This window comes from Myxocyprinus asiaticus, chromosome 24 (assembly GCF_019703515.2).
Source record: "Myxocyprinus asiaticus isolate MX2 ecotype Aquarium Trade chromosome 24, UBuf_Myxa_2, whole genome shotgun sequence".
NCBI classification, from domain to species: Eukaryota; Metazoa; Chordata; class Actinopteri; order Cypriniformes; family Catostomidae; genus Myxocyprinus; species Myxocyprinus asiaticus.
The window spans coordinates 38757954-38776123 of NC_059367.1; the positions used below are offsets into that span (position 1 = coordinate 38757954).

The window sequence follows — 18170 nt, forward strand, 5'->3', positions numbered from 1 at the left end:
TTATTCTGACATTTCACATTCTTAAAACAAAGTAGTGATCCTAACTGACATAAGACAGGGAATGTTTTCTACCATTAAATGTCAGGAATTGTGAAAAACTGAGTTTAAATGTATTTGGCTAAGGTGTATGTAAACTTCTGACTTCAACTGTAACTACATCCTCTACATCCATCTCTTGCATTAATGAAGCTGCAGGCTTGGCATCTATCGTTGTGATAATGACACTGTTTACCTAATATTGAGATTTTTTCCCCTCTAATATACTACTTTATTCTCACATTGCAATGACTTTATTCTCATACAAAATGTAATATAATGCTATGATTTTATTCTCAAACTATTAAGCAAACTATTACTATTTAATCTCATAATGCTTCAACTTAACTCGTCATTTTTACTTTATTCACAAAATATTCAGACTTTATTATAATTTTTTTCTTTTTTAACATGGCAGCAAAACTCCATCGTGGCATCACAGAGTAAAGTTAAAAATAACTTTATTTTTTAAAAACGCATCTCAAAACACCTGCGTTGGGTTTCATGATTCCAGGTTGTTTTTAACAAAGCAAAGTTTCAGTGCTTGATAAACAGTAAGACTGGTGTGCAGACTTAAGTACAATAATTAGACAAGTTCAATGTAATTTGATTTTAAACCATTTAAAAATTAAGGCACCCCAAAGAGGCTTTTTAAACACAGTAGTGTAACTCCACGCACATGACATGGAAATGTGAACCAGCCCTGGCAGAGTGTATATACAGGTAGTGACAGTGTGATCATTTTTGTTTGACTTTAATTTGTGATTTATAATTTTAAAACTTTTGTATTGTGCAATGTAGGCTTATAGCTCACGGTCCTGCTATTTTGAGTTGCGTTTGAGGAAACTCCATTGCACTAAACATTCTTTATTCCCGCATAGCCTACTGATTCCCAACTAAACCCGAATAACCGAACAAGTTGACTGGGGCATGCATTAAAATCTACTTGGTGTGTGGATTGTTAAAAACAAATGAGGCTTATAGAATATATATTTAGAAATAAGTCTTGAGCAATAAAACCTGATTCAGAAAAGCTGCACCCCTGTGAGAGAAAATGGAAAGCTCCCACTCGAAGGCGTTCGTTACGTTTGATGAACTTGAGAATGAACAGGAGGTAAATGTCAAAGTGCGAACTGTCGATTAATGCAAGTTGGGCTCACTGATCAGAATTAATTTACATTTAAACCCAGAATTGCAGCCTGCCTTGTTGCTTTTGTACCCTGATGTAATGTGATGTAACATTAAGCCTTAATCTTTTTATTTTTATTAATCACAAATAAAACATTCAGGGCTATTAACAAAAGATCTAGGGCTTCAGCCAGGGTTACTGGCATAGCCCTTGCCATTTACCACACACAGACAACAGCAGAACAACTCAATTGTTAAAGATGGGGGGCATACACACAGGACAATAGGCGAGGTGCAACGGAAGAGAAAAGAACACAAAACAAACGGGTTTTAGGCATTTTTAAATACCCAGGCTTGTCACCAGGTATCCTTAAAGTAATAAAACAAACATTTCTCTCCAAACTCTTATTTCTTAAAACGGTAATATGTTGTACAACTCTAGGTAACTGGTCACTGCCACGATAATAACCTACTCTGACACTGTAGTAGCAACTATAACATTTGTCAGCTACAAACACTCATTGTGCTAGATATGCTTATCCCGCCCTCTGATTGGTTCTTTTCTTTAAAAACAAGGCTGCACCAGACTGCTTAACAAGAGGAACGTCCATGGTGCAAGATGTTGGAAAGTCAAAACTGTGTGAGTCATAAGTATGTGGACCACCAAAACAAGATTTCTACCTTTTTGGAGACAACATGAGTGGTGCTTCCCTGTGCAAAAGATGCCACCATGATGTGATAGTGATATTAGCCACTGTGTGAATGCCCCCTTATAGCTCTGTGACCAACTTTGTGTGTTTATACCTGAAAAGATACACACCTTGGGCTTGTTTGTGTGTGAGCACAGCTCCTGAGCGATGCATGTGGGTCTTCAGGAGCTGTGTGGCAGTAATGAGGCTGGATTTCTGAGCTGGAGACAGACCAATGGTCTTGGGTTTGGGACTGGCAGTAGGACTACTGCAAACACTGAACATATCCTGAAGGGGACACATTATTGCAGGTGAATGAATTACATCAGTGACGAGGTGTTCCATAGCGACGATATTTTGGCTGGAACTATACATGTGACTTCATATTCTGAAGTAAATAACTACATTAAAATAAGAGGACAAGAAGTATAGTTTAGGAATCTATCTCTACAAAACGTTCTTCTGAACCTGATGGGGAGATAGGTACCCTCACAGCAGGTGAAGAGGGTCGTGATCGTTCAAGGTCAAAGGGCAGCTCACGACGTTGTTTCTTCTTCTTTTCTGCATCCAGATCTCGTGTTTCACCTGAGCCATGTCCATGACTCTCAGTGTGGGTCAAAACTCCGGTCAGAAAATCCACAATCTCGTCCTGAAAACAAAGGGGGGGGGGGGGAGAGCATTACAAAACGAATCACCGACAAATGGCCTTTTCACATTAAAAGCAAGGTGAATGATTGGCGTTAACACATTCATGCCTTTACAATAGGTGGCGCTAATTGACAAGCAAATTTACCCCAGCTGGTCTGCACTTCGCCCATCACGGATGAGATGAACTACTTGACAAGTTCAATAGTATGCAAACATGGAATCATAATACGAAAGACAAGCAAGCTCTCTAACAAGCCGATCGAAAAAAGAAAACGTATCTCCGTGGTGACGAGTGTGTTGTTGATTTGCTCAATGAGAAAGAAAATATTCGAGACACTTCACAAACTAATGCAATTCACCTGCTGGAAAAATCGGCTGACAGTATTATCATGTATACACAATCTAAGGGGTGATTAGAAAGAATAGTGTAAAAAAAATATTAACAGTTAAAAAATTTTATCAATTGGAACAAAACTGATCTTTTTGGCATGTACACCTACTTGTATTATACACTCACTGTTACCACTTTATTAGGTACACCTGTACACTACTTATTCATGTGATTATCTAATCAGCCAATCATGTGAAAGCAGTGCAATGTATAAAATAATGCAGATATTGGTGCCAGATGGGCTGGTTTGAGTATTTCTGTGACTGTTGATCTCCTGGGATTTTCACGCACAACAAACTCTAGAATTTACTCAAAATGGTACCAAAAACAAAAAAACATCCAGTGAGCTGCAGTTCTGCGGACGGAAACACCCTGTTGATGAGAGAGGTCAATGAAGAATGGCCGGACTGGTTCGAGCTGACAGAAAGGCTACAGTAACTCAGATAACCACTCTGTACAAGAACAGAAAGCTGAGGCTGCAGTGGGCCTAACATCTGTTTGCCTCAGCAGAAATCAAGATTTATCAGACCAGCCTATGTTTTTCCAGTCTTCAACTGTCCAGTTTTGGTAAGCCTGTGCCCACTTCTGCCTCCGCTTTCTGTTCTTGGCTGACAGAAGTGGAACCTGACGTGGTCTTCTGCTGTTGTAGTCCATCCGCCTCAAGGTTCGATGTTTTGTGCGCAGAGGTGGGTAGTAACGCACTACATTTACTTGAGTAACTTCTTGAAGAAGAAAAAAAAAATTACTTTTAGAGTAGGTTTAAAAGTGGGTACTTCTTACTCTCACTCAAGTAAATTTCAATTGATTTTTTTTTACTTTTACTTCTTTACAATGGGCGGCGTTCCTGTCGTTACATTACTGGGTTTAATTTAATGAATGCATAATTTATTGAGGGATTACTGACTTTTACAAGAGTGGAAGTTCACACAGCTGAGCGTGCACAGACTGTCACTCAATCACTGCTGCAGCATCAAACTCTTCAAAGTCAAACACTTTCTTCGCTCCGCACAGTGAAAAAAAGAATAGTTTCATCATGCAATGCCTTCATTTAACACCAAGACAAGCGGGTATTTCAAGCTCAAAAATCACAGCTTCAACTTAAGGCAGCACGCTGAGGTAAGTTTTGGCTCTAATCCTAACATGGGTTTTTCTGTGTAATGTGATGGTCATTTTCAGGGTGATTCTGTAACTGGGCTCTTATGACATCAGTTTTTAAGTGTACATTTTTAAATCAGTGCAGCAATATATCAGTGCGCTTTGTCCCGCATGTCATGAGCAGTTTTTACATATTTACCCCGCGCTCTTGCGGGGGTACTGGAAACTATCGCAGCTACTTCAGGCGGATTAACTATAAATCCATGTAAACATCCAAGTTAAGTGTAAATAAATGCCTTGGCTCTGCTGTTCGTGTGATTGACAACTGGAGCGAAAACAGATAGCATTTCTGCGCATGCACAGCGAGGTATGCGTGGCATGCACGTGAGAGAGATGTGCGGGACTCGAGGTGATCGTATGGCTAAGAGAGTGGCTGTGTCCGAAATCGTTCACTCATTCACTATTTCCTATACAGTGAATGGCAGTGAGTGCACTATATCTCAGCAGTGAGTGAACGAAATGAGTGAATTCGGATGCTGACGTATACACCGAGCATCGGAGCTCTGGGGCTGTCACAGAAACAACATCACATATGAACTTTTTAAATACTTGGGCCTTACTTGTTATTCTTATAAAATAATATATTAATACAATAAATCTTCATTCTGTTTGTCATTTTTAATATATCCTGTGTTAATATAAAGAGTAAACACATTTGATCAAATAAAGAGTACATTTTAAAATGTATCTGTATGTTTTGCCTCTCTAAATGTTATGTTATTTTAATCAAGTAATGATTTGTCAAAAAGTAAAAAACATTGCAGGAGTGAAGGAAGCAGTAAACTCCCAGCTCGTACGTCTTCCCCACGGTGGATTGTGGGCAATTAACCGCCGCGTGTACAACAAATGTACACTTGAAATTAGAGTGCATTGTGGGTAATAATGAAAGTAAGGAACAAGTGGCTCACTCAGAATTCAGACAATCCTACAAAATGGCGGAACACTCGAAATAGTGCACTATATAGTGGATGGGGGCAGTTTCAGACACAGCGAGTGTTCCACGACTGGGATTGGTGCCCTACGCACTAGGCTGCATACTTTGCATTTAGAGAGCGAAGGTACTGCTGTACAGAACTAATGATCTAAATACAACACTGAAAACTGTAACTACACTGAAATAAGAATCCGCGCAGAACTTTTAAAAGCTATGAAATAGCGAAAGAAGGCATTAATAAAGCATGATCTTGCTTTGGTTTATATTTCAGTATTATATATAATGTCCTTGTGGGACATTTTCACTGAAATAATTACTAGAAATGTTTCCAAACCTCTCCTATTGACAAATTCATCCAGATCTGACAAGAGCCCTTAAAGGGATAGTTCACCCAAAATTAAAATTCTCATTATTTACTCACCCTCATGCCATCCCAGATGTGTACGAGTTTCTTTCATCTGCTGAACTCAAATGAAGATTTTTAGAAGAATTTCTCAGCTCTGTAGGTCCATACAATGCAAGTGAATGGGCGGCAACATTTTAAAGCTACTGGAGTCTTATGGATTACTTTTATGCTGCCTTTAGGAGCATCAAAATCTTGGCCTACAGAGCTAAAATATTCTTTTAAAAATCTTAATTTGTGTTCTGCAGAAGAAAGGAAGTCATACACATCTGGGATGGCATGAGGGTGTGTAAATGATGAGAGAATTTTAATTTTTGGGTAAACAACCCCTTTAAAGTGATAGCTCAGCTATAATTGAATATTCTGTCATCATCTCCCTACCCTCACGTTGTTCCAAACCAGTGTGACGCTTTGCATTATGTGGAACACAAATATTTTAGACAGAATGTTAGAGACTGACAGTCTCTGTCACCATTCACTTTCAAAATATGGAGAAAAAAACAATTCACTGAAAGTAAATAGTGACTCACTCTGTCTAATATCTACTTATTATTTCCATTAATAATAATAATAATTCTGTAATACATGTTAAATGTGTATTATGTAATGGAATATAGGGGAGTTAGTCCATTATGTCATTTGTGAAAGTAACGAGTTACTCACTACTTGAGTACTCTTAATTGGATACTTTCTTACTCAAGTAATTACTTATGTTAGTACTTTTACTTCTATTTGAGTAATTTTTTTTTTTTTTAAGTAATTGTACTTTTACTTGAGTACAGTTTTTGGCTATTCTACCCACCTCTGGTTGTGCATTCTGAGATGAAATTCTGCTCACTACAATTGTACAGAGTGGTTATCTGAGTTACCGTAGCCTTTCTGTCAGCTCGAACCAGTCTGGCCATTCTCCATTGACCCTCTCATCAGCAAGGTGTTTTCGTCCACAGAACTGCCGCTCACTGGTTGTTTTTTTTCCTTGTTTTTTTTGCACCATTCTGAGTAAACTCTAGAGCAGTGGTTCCCAAACTTTGTAAAACAACTCCCTTATATTAAACATGTTATATTTTTACATGTTTTGTACATGTTATAATAATCATATACATACTGAATAAATTGCTTACCGATTGAGATGGGTATACTAGATATGATATAACTGCATAACTTGAAAACTCCCCCCTCATTGCATCGCGGTATGCAAGAATAGTGTTTGGTTCTTTGTCTGGAATTGCGCATCATTGCAGGTACGGCATTGCCGGCCGAATTCGAGCATTGCAGGTATCTGTGCAATTGCGCGGTCAGCTCAAGGTGATTTTTTAATGTCACATGTGACACTGTTAGCAAGGTTGAGCTCATTTGCTGAAATAACATCATGCAACAATGTAAAAACAGGTCTCTAGCGTGCGAGCAAATGTGAGTGAAAATTACTGCGTGTGTGGAAAATTATTTGGTAGCACTGAATGTCTGATACCTGTCAAAGCTTTTGAACTTATACCATCAGAAACAAAACTCCCTATGCATCTAACCTTAAATAAAATTACTTTTTAAACTGCGAAAAAAAAAAACCCTAAACTAAAATCGTGGACGACTGACATGTACGAGTCTGGTAAAACAGTGAAGTATATCACTTGCTTTCACTAAGCTATGTCACCTAGCAGTGTGCTGGGCTGGCGAAAAAAGATACTTGTGTGACGCACGACGCATGAGTAGATGCATCTTTTTAACCGCAAAAGATAGGGTTATTTCATTGCATATTTATCTGACCTTTATGACAACCATTTTGGCGTTTCTACACTAGAGGGCACATAAAACTATTTTGGCCAGTGAGAAATACATGAACTGGGTTTGAATACTATTTTAGACTGTGATAAAATTGAAAGAATGGTAAATCTCACAATGTTATTTGCGTACCCCCATTGTATCCTCACGTACCCCGGTTTGGGAAACACTGCTCTAGAGACTTTTGTGCATGAAAATCCCAGGAGATCAGCAGTTACAGAATTACTCAAACCAGCCCGTCTGGCAATAACAATCATGTCACGGTCCAAATCATGGAGATGACGGTTGATGTGAACATTAAATGAAGCCCATTACCCGTATCTTATATCACGATAATGATATATCACAATATAGTTACATTTTTTTTTAAATATTCCAGTCAGTGAATTAAATACTTTATAAATAAAAACTGCATCTTATATAATTTTCTTTATTTGCAAGTTGACAAACATAAAGTAAAAAATAAATAAGTAATATATATTAAAAAAAAAAAAGATTATAATAATTATTATTATCTTTCCTCAAGAAACTTAACATCTCAAATCAATGCAACAAAGAAAATAAATAAATTATCCATAAATAAACACTTAATTAGGCTCTTAGTGTTTTTAGTAATCTATATAAAGAAAATATAAAGTATCTGAAGGAAAACACGGTATGGATGGTTTGCTTCCTGATATCAAACATCATTCAAACTGAATTTTAGAAAGGGTTTTGATGTGTACTTAAAAACCCAAATGACATTGAGAGAAACCAGAATGAGTAGTGGGTGTGATCTGCGCTTTTTCTGTCACTGGAACACAAATTAAGGGAATGGGATGACCTCAAGACTCGCGCGCACTTGCATGTTTCAGACTGCGTGCGCAACACTCGCACAAAACACAGCTGCGCTTGTTTGGATGGGAGGCATGTTTGGAGCACAGGATGAATCTCATTGAATTTGCTTTGACGGTCACGCAAGCAAAATTTCAGGCCTCAGAAGCACATTCAGTGACATTTTCTTGTGTTCTAGACATGCTTTTTATCTAATGACAAGTGCGGCTGTCAGTGAAAAACCATTTGTTTCATAATTTCTCTCAGTCTCCAGAGAAGCCCTGACCACTGATAGACACGCGCACATGGATATTTACATATATCGATTCGACATACACAATGTACAAACCTTGCAAATCACTGTTTTCTGCTCTGTATCATGTATTCTAAAGCCAAACCAATTTCCTTCATAATCTCCTCTTATCTTCTCATTCAAATGAATTTGAGGAACGAACAGTTGCTTTGACTTCCTCCATTATCCGACAGAGTGTGTAATGCGTGCGTGTTATGTGCTGTACACATTTCTCGTGTGGCAATTTTGCGTTACCGCAATAGAGATTATAATCCAAATGTTTCCAAAATGGCAAATTTCTACCGGTTTATCATGTCTACCAGTATATCGCCCACCCTTATCAGATAGTTTTTAAAAGGGGATGCAAGGCAGTGATGCAGCAATATCTTTTACATGCTAAGAGAACCCATGAGATGTTTTTTTTTGTTTTTCTTTCTCCAGTTTATAAGGTATTTGATGCAAATGAAAAACACATCATTTGAGTTTTTGTGCTTTAATGTCCCAGTTGCACTGGTTTTGGTAACTGCAAAAAACAAAACAAAAAACAAGCTAGCTTTATCAGCGTGCGAATGGTCGCTCCATGTGTAAATGGCTTCATAGGAATCCACTGTTTCTATTCAAAATGTTAATGTTTGGTGTGCAAGGCCTTAAGGATGAAAAACAAGAGATCTTGTATGTACCAGAGCTAACTTTTAGGACTAGGTTCCCCTAAAAACAGACTCAGAATAGAGTGTGCTGGAGAATTCAACTGAAAATAACATTAACAGTAATTGCAGTTATCTAATACTGCATGACTTAAGAAACTTAGTACTTCTCTTTTTTTCTCTTTTTTGCTCTTATTTAAGTAGTTTGTATTCTCATAACACAATACAAGCACTTTCTAGTTATTTTACAGAATTATTTAATAAAATGAAGGAAATGTTTGTAAACATAAATGTTTTGTTGATTTTATTATCATTCTTTCTAAAAATCACAACTTGGTTTGCTGGATATGTTTCAAAATATCTTGGCTTAAACCAAGATTTTCTGTTTTCAAACCAAGCTCAAGGTATAGCCAGCTATGCTAACAGAACCACCTCATCTGACTTCTCTGAACTGTTTACTGGTAGCCTAACTATTCCAGTTAATATCCCAGGTGTGTGCCAAGTTATCCTGAACTTATCCGGGTAAGCAAGTAAACAATATTTAAACAATGGGACCTACATTTTGGGGAAGAGAAGTGAGAAATACTTACTTGAATGCAGCGATCCACCATGGTCTGGGTCAGGCCCTCTGTCTTCATCTTAGTGGAGTTGATTCTGTAGACAAAGCCAAGTGCTTTAAGTCACAAACTCTGCTGGGTGCTTCCCAAATAAATAACAAATTTCTGTATCTGAATGTATAAAAACATGCACACACAAACCTCAGGTTGTCATCCGCCCCTCCGACAACTACCATGCTATTGTCGGCTCGTATTTTTTCCCTGAACTCCTCCATGTTCTCTGGGCTGCACTGCAGTGCGTTCTGACCGACCACAAACAGCACTGGAGTCTTCATGTCCAACAGCGGATCATCAACATCCTGCCAAACAAAATATAAACATTAAAGGCACGGTCACATTTACCTTTGCATAGCGAAAATCCGCGGACGGAGCGTTGGCGGACATTGAGCATGTGTGAAAGCAGCAAAAACTGATAAATAATTACCATTGAACATTGGCCAAATATTTAAAGAGAGCAACAATAAAAGTAGAAGATAAAAAGAGATACAAAAAATAACTACATATAATAACATGATGCTATTTTGTACATTTTTTGCACTTTTGTTTTTGCAGTTCAAAACAACAGAACTCACATTTAACATGCATGTACTGCATATGATTTAACATTACAAATTCATACCATGCATATGCTGGGCAATTCCATGGAAATGTCAACCACATCATGGAAAAATTAAGCCAAAAGGACCAATACCCTCTTTCAGGGCTCCAGACTAACATTTGAGAGCTGTGGCACTGGTGGCACCAGCACCTCATTTGGTAGCACCGGTGGGGGGTGGGGTTCTGGGGCCTATAAAATGAAAAATTTTAAGACTGAAACTAATAATAAAAGTGATATTATTATTATTATATTACAAAAATAAGTCTGATATACTCATTCAACAGAAAGGTGTTGATTCTGAGTTGGTATACAGATGTAAATTTACTGGTATTAACAACAGGAAGGTTATCTATAACATTGATAAAAAGTTAACACCTAATTTATATAGGGCTAAATTAGTTTTTTAATAGTTTTAACAGTGGTTAATCAAACCATGGTAAACACAGGTAAAACCAAGCATTGATCGTCACTACTATGGTTAGATGTAACATGTTTTCTATAACAAATTTAAAACTATAAATACATAAACATAATACATAGTTGTAACAAAAATGTATGATATTCCCTCACTCCCCTAATGTAGCCTATTATAAATTTAATAAAGCTATAGCAGTAGTATAATATTTATTATGAAAATATTTATGCCTAAAATACTAGTTAATAAAGTTAGTGTAACTATACTAAATACATGGTAATTCTTTAAAGAGTGCTGATGTTTGAAAAGTCTTATTTATATCTGTGCTTCTGTTCATCTTGTCAGCGCTGTTCAGTTTGTCCGGCTATTTAATGTTTTAAACTAGTTTACTCACCGAGGGTTTTCATAGAGGTTTGCACCACAGAACTCTGTGCTGAATTAAAATAGTTTCCGGACTCGCACCAAACTTCTCACTGCTTCTCGCAGCGCTGTGCGTTTGAGAGCTCGAGACTGGATCCGCGAGTAAACGCACATTTTCTGCACTCGCTTTGTGCTTCTCACTGGTCCTCACGGTGCTGTAATGATTTTACGCTTTGCGAGTGAATGCACCTGTTCTGCACTTACACCGCTGTCCATTGAGCCGTGCTGATAATTAGTCCGGATAGAAGATATAGCACTGCTTTGTTCCATTTTGATGCATTTGCCATTTGATATTGCTTAATAGAATACGACAGCGCATAAACGGAGAGAGAGTAAGAGGGAGAGTTGGCAAACACTGTAGTCGCACCAGTGTGACCTGTAACAAAACTTAGTCACACAGGCGGGAAAAACGGTCGCAAAATGCGACCATTTAGTCGCAGTCTGGAGCCCTGCCCCCTTTTAAATTCTGTATTATAGTGGTATAATGGATGATGCCATCCAGACCGCTAGAGGGCGCCACTTGCTCACACAGCGCTGAATGCAGACTATATTTTAAAATGCAGCCTTTTAAGGTTTAGTAATTGCGCAAGGCCATATTGCAATCTTAATCTTAATTTAATCAATCATGCAGCAATAATGGACTACAGATGTCTCAGAAGTTAAAGTCCGCTAATTTCAAAGCCATTTAGATGGTTTCCCTCATCATGTAGCCTATAGGCAAGTGCTGCTTTCACAACTTCACATTTGTTTATGGCGGGTTATTTAGGAGTGCCAACCCTTCTACATATTGTGACAATTATTATTGCTGGATTGTGCATTTGAATTCACAGAGCTTTTACAAGTGTGTTACAAATGATTTATAAATCAACAATCGTTTTTTCATATCAGTGTTTTCATGCTAACAACCAATATGCCGATGGTTTTAATTTGGTCAATAATTGGCCGATACATATTCGCAGCCAATAATAGGAACTTTCCCCATATGCAGCCTTTTTTTCTTCCTTTTTTTTTTTTAGTTTAGAGGTCATGTATGAAGAGGACTTGTGAAAATGCCAGCATATCAACTCTGCACATTTGCCACCTTAAGAAGCTGTAACACCTCCAGAGAAGTTCAATATAAATGTAATGTGCAAAGAAAACACAGCACATACAGCTGTTGTTTGTGTGAATGTGGTACCTACACCACAGAAGTTAATCCTACAATTTAATGGCAATTTAACAGGTTTACTCTGGACTGCATTTCCTCTTACCCCTCGTGGCCCATTGACTGTTTGAAGCGGGAAACCCAAACACACAACTGCCGTCATGTATTCCATAAGGGACACCTGGATGCAAAAACGGACATTTGTCTGTGAATTCATCAGCACCATAGCAGATCATATGAGACAAATCATAAAGGAAACTCATGTTGAGATGGACTTACATGGCAAGCCATCAGTGCCCCCACATTCCAGCCCACCAAAATGATCGGTTTGTGAGGAAAGTGACTGTGAACCTGCAGCATACAAACAAAGTTCCTCAATTCTATTATAGATCTATAAAAATAGACAAACATCTAATAGCACTGTTTGAAACACTTGCACATGTAGTCTTCCATTGTATGTGCATTCCTGTAAACTATTTTCCCTCCTTTTAAACAAACTAAGGGGTGAGTCAAAATGATTTCTGTGAGAAGCTTAAGTTTGAACCGGAACATACCTTTAATTTGAGACATTTAGACGCCATGACAAATAAAGGGCATGGCATTTCAATTCTATAATTTCTGTAAAGTGTATATGCAAGCATAATTGGCAAGTTAAAGTAGTGTTTTGTTGTTGAATGAGTGTTAGTTTGTACCTCGATGACTTTTCCTCTAATTTTGCCAATCATATGCTCTAAACACTGTGTGATGCCGATGTTAGCTCCACTACCCACGTGAACGTTGATGGGAATAACCTGAATCGCCAACAAACAGAGTACAAAAACATTTCAATTCCTTTAAGGAGTTTAATTTCAACACCAATAGAGAATTGTGCTAAATATTAACTTCAGCATAAATATGTTTTACAAAAGAACAGCTTGCATAAGTGCAACATTTAGTTTATAATTAATGTTATGCTCAATGGAGCAAAGTTCTATATCAGAAATAATAGTGGAGATCACTATACCAAAGTGGTCGTGCCGAGTCCTGTTCAATTATGAAATTGCATACCTTCCCAAGACATGAGAGCTGAGACTGCCAGAATCTCATTCGTCGAGAGGTAGAGAAGGTGGGGTTGGTTGGTCCTGAAGGAGCTAACAGGATCAGAGGGGAACCAGGAAGTTTACTCTGAAAATATAAACATGCATACACCGATTAGAACTGGATAATAATCATGATGTCCATTCGATGTATACAAGGCATTTCCTATTTTTTTTTAAATGTATATCCATCATGAATATGCTAAGTATCCATTCGTACACCAAGACTGTTTGTGCCACATTTAAAGTCAACATTAAATCGCATTCACAACACATTTTACTTCTATGATGTAACATATTTATAAATGAAGTAGAACATTCAAGAAAATGAACAAGACAAGAAATTACAGGGCGGAATTTGATTTTATCCTTTGGGAAATTAATGGAGCGTCAGTTCTATACCGGAACGGACAAGTGCAGCTAGGTGAGCATGGTTTCTATGCGAGAGGTGGTTTAAGGAAGAGCAAAGTATTACATTTTTATTTATTTTCTTTCCTTTGGAATAACATAAAGAGTAAAATTTAATGTTGACTTTAAATCCTACTTAGAACCGATTGGTCTTTCACAAACAAATCTTTCCCATTCTCAAAGACAGCAAAGAAGCCAACAAGTTCAGACACGTACTGGTTTGTTGTGTGAGAGTACGCCGACAGCAGGGTCCCATGGGCGTTTGAGGAGCAGAGAAAGAGCCTCGGCCCCTGCTGCTCCTGTTTTCACTGAAGATGACAGCAACATCCTGTCGATCAGCGAAGGTACCTGGAATTTGGAGATGCCATAATTAAAAAACAACAACATTTTTTAAAATGCATTCCTATAACACTGAGGAGTGTTCCTGCTGAATCTGCAGCCCCACAGCAAAATTAATTTTAGCTGCAAGTTGTGATCTTGCAGTCATTGTTAATGTTTTACAGTTTCTTGTTTCAGTCATAGTTTTTGTTTAGTTGCAAATAACCTCTACATTTAGGATTAGGGTCATATTAATTCGTTTTCAGTCTATTATAATGGGAAATTCCGATCAAGTTGAAAATATGCATTGTGAAAACACCTTATTGTGAAAACCTGAGCTCCTGAAATAATAGAATGAGTATAATAAAGTATACTCATTATACTAATATGTTTAAGACAGTTTAGGCCATTATAATCGCTCATTATAATCATTATATCTCACATTAAAATCAACAAAAGGAATCTACAATGGAAGCATCCATCTGCGACACAGTTTGCTGAGTAGACTACAGTTTTCTGCTTGGTATCGGATTGTTTCAATTGTGCCACAGATAAACGGTACAGCCGAATCTCTAACTGTTGATCAATTTCTACTGTCACACAGTATATACGGCCCACACTAATTTAATCTGGTTACTTTAAAAGAAAGTGCTCAGGCAGATTCATTCTTGAACTCACAATTTATCAGTCTGAATCTGTCCCATACCTCAGTCACTCACTGAAGCACAAGTCAACAAGTGCAACTGAGTTAAGTGTACATAAGGATCATGAGCCTTACATCAGTCTAAATAACATGCAGTTAAATGGATGCTTCCCGGCCAAAACAAAATCGTGTTGGGGAAAACATCTTAAAGGTTCTAACAGAAGCTCTGACAGAAAGAGCATTCACTCACCTTGCTTTTGAGTGTCTGCAGCACATCAAGATAAGCAGCCAGCATGGCAAGACTCAAAGACTCAACCAGTGTACTATGGAGCCACTGAGTAAGCTTTAAGTCCCAGCTGACACTGGCCAGAGCGTGGCGGACCTTACGAGCACATTTATCTACAGCTATCCTGCGCAAGACAGGCTCATTACAGGCCTGTGGAGAGCAGAACAGAGATACTGAGAGTGAGAGAGAGAACACAACATGCAGAAATTGATTTACCACTGTCTGTCGAATAGAACAGCTCTCTATCATTTTATTGTATAAAGTCTGCTGTTTGCAATTCAATAAACATATACAAATATCAAAGGAATTTCAACCAATACAATTTCTACCATTTACATAAATCTGAACAAAAAAAGATTTATTTTTTTTGTCAATAAAGTCAATATGAAATGGCAACCACAAACCATTTAACTTCAAGAAGAAAGTATGAAAAGTGGTCTATATATGACAGGTGTTTGGAGGGGAGCGCTTGAATAAGATAGCAGGACTGTGCATTTGCCTGCCGTGGGCAACGCTGAATGGTACGAGAAACTCGGAAGCTTATCAGACCAGTATTTGTGAATGTGTGTTGAATAATACAATGTGAAAAAATATGATACCCTTTTTATGTAGACTCAGCGTTTATATGTGCATTACCCAAATGCCCTCAGTATTGGTTTCTATGTAAGCTCTGAGTGAGTGCAAATGTTTTTACTGTTATTTCTGGATCTTTTTTTATTTTTTATTAATGCATATTATTCATTTTTCTTTCCCAAAAGAAAAGCATACCTTGAAGTTAGTTCATTTTGAAACCGTTCTTTGTAACATTTGTGAATAAAACAAAATATACATTTCACATACGTGCAACGCTTGATATTTTTAACTGACATTTTAATGTACGACTAATCTTTTTTTCTTTTTTTTTGGCTTTTTTTTTTGTGGGTTAGAGTACTCAAATACAAAATTATAAAAAAATGCCCTTCCTTAATATAAAGATAGAAATGCACTAAAATAGCACCACTGAAATAACATTAAACATATACCGATATGTAAGCAGGAGGTTGACTAAATGAAAGAATAAGTCCCCATTGGTTGAGTATTCATTGCAATGGGCATTAAATCTCTTAAACCCTCATCCTCCACAATATTAAATCAAGGTTATTCAAAAGTCGCATTCATATGGTTCCCGCCGACTAGAACTCCACATGAAAAGTGCTGCAGAGAATGTCTTGTTTTGCTCCGAGCGCTGGCACTGCGCACATTAATAATACTTCATCTGAATTGTCCCACAAGACCAAAGCACAACACGGCGCTGGGGAAATGCTAATGCTTCACTCCAGTGAGTCATGTGAATGCAGCAGGTTTGTTTTGTACAAAACAATATGGTTAAGAGGTCCTTTCTCTATCACTTGATCATTTACAGAAATCGCTGTTGGGGGTGTGTGTTTGAGATGTGTATGTCAGTGTAATGATGACTCCCAGACACATTGCAAAGGTTTCACCCTATTCCAACCAGTGTTCAGCACTCACATGGAATGGAATAAAATGTTAGAACAGAATGTGAAAATGGGTAAATGCGTTGAAAAATTAACGCGTTAAACATTTTTAATTAATCGCATTAATTTCAAAAGCTTAAGTATTAAGAAATGTAAATAGGGTTAGTTTTAATTTGTATGTTGACTATAAGAAACAGCAGCATTTTACAGATCTGAAATTTTACACCCATTTTAAATACTCACACCCTCATTGGCCAGTCTGCCTAGTCTTTCTGCTTGAAGGGCCTTCAGTACTTTATTAAAGAGCTTGTTCTGTGCCAATGACCAGCCAGCCCTAAAAGAGATTCAAGAACAGTGGTATCACACATTTTGCATATATAATAGCTAAAGTGGAGAAAACAGCAGACAACCAATTAACTGATTGAGAGTTTTTTGTTGTTGTTTTTTATTATTATTGAATGAAAAAATGTGTAGTTTTTCCTTACAATGACATAACAGTCTGGACAGGACATACAAGAGTTAAAAATTAATAAAATCTCAAATGCAGTTTATTATGTAGATGTAGAATGATGTATCAATTTTACAGATTAATTGGTGCCGATAGTTTCTTTTTAGAACTATCATTATCGGCAAACAATCTCTGCTGATAGGTTTTTTTTTTATTATTATTATTCCACATCAATAAACCTCATCTGGAGAAATATATATATATATATATATACACACACACACAGTTGAAGTCAGAAATTTACATACACTTAGGTTGAAGTCATTAAAACTCATTTTTTTAACCACTCCAACAATTTTTTACAGACAGATTGTTTCACTTTTAATTGACTATATCATAATTCCAGTAGGTCAGAAGTTAACATACACAAGTTAACTGTGCCTTTAAGCAGCTTGGAAAATTCCAGAAAATGATGTCAAGTCTTTAGACAATTAGCCAATAAGCTTCTGATAGGCTAATTAGAGTCAACTGGAGATGTACCTGTGGATGTATTTTAAGGCCTACCTTCAAACTCAGTGCCTCTTTGTATGACATCATGGGAAAATAAAAAGAAATCAGTTCAGAAACAAAAATTGTGGCCCTCCACAAGTCTGGTTTATCCTTGGGAGCAATTTCCAAACACCTGAACATACCAGGTTCATCTGTACAAACAATAGTACACAAGTATAAACACCATGGGACCACGCAGCCATCATACCGCTCAGGAAGGAGACGCATTCTGTCTCCTAGAGATTAACATAATTTGGTGCGAGAAGTGCAAATCAATCCCTGAACAACAGCAAAGGACCTTGTGAAGATGCTGGAGGAAACAGGTAGACAAGTATCTATATCCACAGTAAAACGAGTCATATATCAACATAACCTAAAAAGCTGCTCAGCAAGGAAGAAGCCACTGCTCCAAAACCGCCATAAAAAAGCCAGACTAGAGTTTGCAAGTGCACATGGGGACAAATGTCCTCTGGCCTGATGCAACCAAAATGCAACTTTTTGGCCATAATGACCATCGTTATGTTTGGAGGAAAATAGTGAGGCTTGCAAGACGAAGAACACCATCCCAACCGTGAAGCGTGGGGGTGGCAGCATCATGTTGTGGGGGTGCTTTGCTGCAGGAGGGACTGGTGAGCTTCACAAAATAGATGGCATCATGCGGAAAGAAAACTGTGTGACTATATCGAAGCAACATCTCAAGACATCAGCCATGAAGTAAAAGCTCAGTCGCAAATGGGTCTTCCAAATGAACAATGACCCCAAGCATACCTCCAAAGTTGTAGAAAAATGGCTTAAGGACATCAAAGTCAAAGTATTGGAGTGGCCATCACAAAGCCCTGACCTCAATCCGATTGAAAAATTGAA

The 18170-nt window shown here is 37.6% G+C and overlaps 1 protein-coding gene across 7 annotated transcripts in view; it reads right to left on the minus strand.

The window, feature by feature from the left end:
- LOC127415114 (KAT8 regulatory NSL complex subunit 3-like) overlaps nt 1-18170 on the minus strand; it is a 58197-nt gene that overhangs the window by 18336 nt on the left and 21691 nt on the right. For 5 of the 7 annotated variants that reach the window (XM_051653677.1, XM_051653678.1, XM_051653676.1 and 2 more), the window contains 11 exons: nt 16553-16643; nt 14799-14984; nt 13804-13935; nt 13151-13267; nt 12796-12894; nt 12383-12454; nt 12210-12284; nt 9668-9825; nt 9500-9563; nt 2341-2502; nt 1985-2141 (listed from right to left, as the gene is read on the minus strand). In XM_051653677.1, the coding sequence (XP_051509637.1) occupies nt 1985-2141; nt 2341-2502; nt 9500-9563; nt 9668-9825; nt 12210-12284; nt 12383-12454; nt 12796-12894; nt 13151-13267; nt 13804-13935; nt 14799-14984; nt 16553-16643 (1313 nt within the window). The remainder of the gene's footprint in view (nt 1-1984; nt 2142-2340; nt 2503-9499; nt 9564-9667; nt 9826-12209; nt 12285-12382; nt 12455-12795; nt 12895-13150; nt 13268-13803; nt 13936-14798; nt 14985-16552; nt 16644-18170) is intronic. The other 2 variants (XM_051653679.1, XM_051653680.1) reach the window with 2 other exon arrangements.